Source organism: Triplophysa dalaica, chromosome 20 (genome assembly GCF_015846415.1).
Source record: "Triplophysa dalaica isolate WHDGS20190420 chromosome 20, ASM1584641v1, whole genome shotgun sequence".
NCBI classification, from domain to species: Eukaryota; Metazoa; Chordata; class Actinopteri; order Cypriniformes; family Nemacheilidae; genus Triplophysa; species Triplophysa dalaica.
Window position 1 is genome coordinate 16,778,175 of NC_079561.1, and position 4,547 is coordinate 16,782,721.

At 35.1% G+C, this 4,547-nt stretch overlaps 1 protein-coding gene across 1 annotated transcript; it reads right to left on the reverse strand.

Annotated features, from left to right (window-relative positions):
* Positions 1 to 1,838: 1,838 nt before the first annotated feature.
* On the reverse strand, positions 1,839 to 4,323 carry LOC130409491 (torsin-1A-like). Its single transcript, XM_056733496.1, has 5 exons — positions 4,148 to 4,323; positions 3,787 to 4,052; positions 3,463 to 3,638; positions 2,968 to 3,101; positions 1,839 to 2,727 (listed from the first exon to the last, which is right to left on the reverse strand). Exons 1-5 carry the CDS (start codon positions 4,269 to 4,271, stop codon positions 2,480 to 2,482), a joined length of 948 nt encoding a protein of 315 aa, XP_056589474.1. The 5' UTR covers positions 4,272 to 4,323; the 3' UTR covers positions 1,839 to 2,479.
* Positions 4,324 to 4,547: the final 224 nt, after the last annotated feature.

Here is a 4,547-nt window from a genome sequence, read left to right on the forward strand (position 1 = left end):
CGCAGTTACTTTATACATTGCTTGCCACATAAATAACCGAATTTAGCTATTTCTGAACAATATCCCTATTTGCAATTAGCATTAGTCTACAAACTAAATATAATTCGGAAAACACTCGACATATCAACAAAACATAAACAGAACATCTCCCCAAACACCTATCGAGGTTATTTAAAAGCCTCGAAAGCATAAACCGGCATTCAAAGTAACTGGAAAAGGAAGACGTAAAGAACCATAACCATAAGATCCTCAGCACGAGCTGACCGATAAATCTAACACACCAAGAGAGGCGGGACTTAAGGCAGAACAGCCAATCACCATCCGGTCACACTCAAAGCCGGTGTTCTGTTTGAGGGGGAGGGGAGAGGAAGCAGCCGCATCGAGCGCAGACACAGAGCGGCAAGAGAAACGGTGGAGCGACTGCTGTAAGGCGTTTGTACAAAACTGCGGAAAAACTGCAAAAAAGTGCGGGTATTTAACCCTCTCACCGGGAAAAGTGTGGGTGTTAAAACACCTTCGATCATCACCATTATCAGCAGTTCATGTAGAGATGAGAGAGATGCCTCAAGAAATCTGTAGGTTCAAGTTAAGGATCCAGTTAAAAATGGTTTTGAAGGACTGTTGGGAATATGAGTATAAAAAGTTGTCAAGCTTTGTATGAAAGGCCAATGAGGAAGCACAGAAAATGGGTTTAAGTGACACACATATTGCCCCTACAGTGGCTAGGTCAACCATTCCTTGGCTCTTCCCATTGCCTTTGGTTGATATCCAATTGCATAAAGAAAAACATAACAATGAAACAAGTGTATTAGAAAGTTCATTTGTACAGAAATATTTAGATCTTACTTATTATAGTGCAGTACAATTGTACACTGACGGTTCAAAGGATCCAGATTCTGGGAAAACTTCTATAGCGGTATATATTACTCTATTCAAAATTAAAATGTCAAAAAGAAGAAATACAACCAACAAAGAACGTAATATGCACAGATTCCCTTTTAGCAATAACAGTTTGTCAAGTGGAAAATCATTAGCAAGAAAAGATATGATAAATGAAGAAATACAAAGTCCTTTTTAGAATAAGACAGTATAGACTTCTAGTAAATTTTGTGTGGGTACCATCACATATGGGTGTGAAAGGAAATGAGTAGGCTGATCATCTGGCTGAACAGGCTTTAAATCCTTCTCAAATAGATATTGAAGAGACATTATGGAAAACAGAAATAAAAGTGATAATAGCGAAAGAAGTACAAGAAATATGGCAGAAGTAATGGGAAGAAGGAACATAAGGTAGACATTTATATGGCATACAAGAGAAAGTTGGTTCAAGTAGATGACGATTAGGAAACAGTAAAGAGGACGTATTAATAACAAGAATGCGTATTGGACATTGTTTATTAAACCAATGCTTGCATGGAATAGGAAAACATATCTCGTCTTGCTAATGATTTTCCACTAGACAAACTGTTTATTGCTGAAAGAGAATCTGTGCATATTACTGTCTTTTTTGTTAATTGTATTTCTTCTATGCACTGAAGTGCCAACACGATTGCTATTAGTTCTGCAGTTAATACAGAAAGATCATCTGAAGTTCTTTTTGACATTTTCATTTTGAATAGAGGAATATATACTGCTATAGCAGTTTTCACGTCAAGTCAAGGTCAAGTTGAGCTTTATTGTCATTCCACTACATGTGTGGACATATAGCGGGACGAGATGTCGTGCCTCACAGGACCACAGTGCAACATAAATACAGATATACAACACGAAGTAAAACAATATAAACCTATACACAACTAGCCTACTGTCAGCTTTGACTATACATATGCTATATATATATATGTATATAAAAGTGGTTGCTTATACATAAACTAACAAATAAAAATAAAATATTTCCCAGAATCTGGATCATTTGAACCGTCAGTGTACAATTGTACTGCACTATAATAAGTAAGATCTAAATATTTCTGTACAAATTAACTTTCTAATACACTTGTTTCATTGTTATGTTTTTCTTTATGCAATTGGAAATCAACCAAAGGCAATGGGAAGAGCTCCGCAACACATTTTCATTGCTTGTGATTGTATTGCCTTTACTTTTAAAAGTTGTGTTTTACATACAGAGCTACAGTATATACCATACTGCCATAATCAATGGCCGATCTTATCAGAGCACAAATATTCTTTTAAGGGACTGTCTACAACCTTGACATTGATGATCAAGGTGCTCCAATCGCAAGTGACTTCCGGAAAACAGGAAGTAACCAATGATGTTTGAGGATAAGTGCAAGCATATTAACGTGCACACATTAATAATATTCTTTAGCATTAGTATCTACATTCCAGATGTAAAACAATAAATCATAGTCTAACTTAACCTCTTTTATTAAAGGAAATAAATATGTAAAAGGAAGCAAAAATCGATTTCATAATTATTAAAAAAATTACATAGCTGCCAAAATATTATATATTAATTATATTAATATGTATATAGCCCCAACTTATTATGGATTGTCTTGCAGCCTTTAATAGAGAAGGCTTCCTCCTCTGGGGGGAAAAAGGGCATGTCTTTGAGCACGCTGTCCATCACATCATAATCATGAGTGATGTTCATATAGGTCATTTCAGCCAGTACACACTGCTTTAGATGCTTCAGTTCCAGAGGCAGGAAAGGAACAAAGTGATCCACCAGGTGCTCATCTATTAGACAGGAGTGCCAAAATCCACCTGCAGAACAACCAGTTAATCAATTAAAAAGAAAATATAGAATAGCTGTGAGTGCCTAATTTTCTTTAAGTTAGTTTGTACTTAAGTTGGAAATGGACTAATGAATATTTTGCATTTTGCGTGTAAGCCGAACATAGTTATTTCTGATTTTGTATTGTATTGTGAAGTATTGTTAAGAACAAGGGTTGCAAATAAGAATTATTTCTGAAAAATTTAAATGCAAAATATTTAAATACATACTGTACTTATCATTAAAGATTGTTTGATAAAGTTTAGTCTCCATTCCCTCTGTGTGCATCTGTAGTTCGTCTCTTTCTTTGCCTTTTCTCCAGAAATCCAGAGCAACCTCGTTAATCATATTCGCACCTGATTGACTAAAGAAAACATTGTTTATTATGGACTGGATCACTCTTTCATTGCTGTACTTCTAACAATATTAACAGTATGACTGATGATAAATGGAAAATCCTTTTTGGAAAAAATGGAAATGGAAATAATTTTCAATAGATGAATGTTGCAATATATTATACTATTATGTTGTTGTGTTTCACCTGTTTCTGATTTTCTAACAATATGTAACTTAAACACATTAAAAACAACATAGTAGGCAACATAGTAATAGTAAATAGTAGTGTGCAAAAGTGTATATAATATGCAGTTAAGAATGCAGTGAGTAGTATTCCATCATAAATCTTGTTCACTAATAAGATGAAATCCATAAGTTAAGTGCATCACCTGATAAAAATGAAGATTGCTTTGTTGAATGACACTCTATCCACATGGGGCATGTAGTCCAGAAAAGGTTTGATAGTCTCTATTAGATGTGGGTTTATCTTGTCCATTTCATCAAATATAAACATGGAGCGTGGAAAACTTGAAACATTTCCATAAATCCATGCTTTAAGTTGAGCCTGTATATACAGAGTCGCCAAATTATACTGTATATATGTCATTACAATCCCATAATCCATGCAATGTCACAGAACCCACTTGACATAAGCAGGCGTATGAACAACAATAATAGTGTAAAAATCTGAAGATATAATGAGCATGGCTTACCTCATGCTTTGGTAATTCGATTTTGTGTACAAAGTGAAATGTGGCTATAAATGTGTGAACATGTTTGCTATTTTCCCCCTTTTCATAAATATTTCTTGCAATGATTTTCGTGATGTAAGTTTTTCCCACTCCTGTTGGTCCATGTAAAGAAAGCACTAGTGGTTTTGGTGGATTTGGATGTTTCATAAACCAGGTCACAGCTTTCAGTATCGTTTCCAGTGCAATGTGCTGCCCATATAGAGACTTCCTTAGATCTTTCGCAAACTCTGACAATAAAACATTGGGTAATGACATAAATAACAAATTGATAAATCACTGACTTAAGTACATCATAAATGAAACTTTATTTAGTTTTGCTTACCTGTAGAATTAAAAGGTTGTAAATTGTCATAGCCAAAAAGCTCACTGAAAAAGTCAAAGACTCCTGTCTCTACTGTAACAATAGGTAACAGAACAAACAACAAAAATATTTTTTCTGATCTCATTGTAAAATTAGCTTTTTCTCCGTTGGTTTTGTAGTGAGAAAGTCTAATGGTACTGTAGACAGTTCATGACTTTTCAAGAATGAAGTTTGACAACCGCACCTACAGTCAAGTGCGTCACAAGTGGATGATAAAGGGGGGTGATAGGGCCTTGGCGTGTGAGGTGCCTTGAAGTTCCTGAAATGATTATTATTATTTCACATCTCTGCGCCTAAACTGCTTGTCTATGTAACTTCTCTGTTCTCTGCTAATTTTGAGAAGCTTCAACAGACGTTTGTG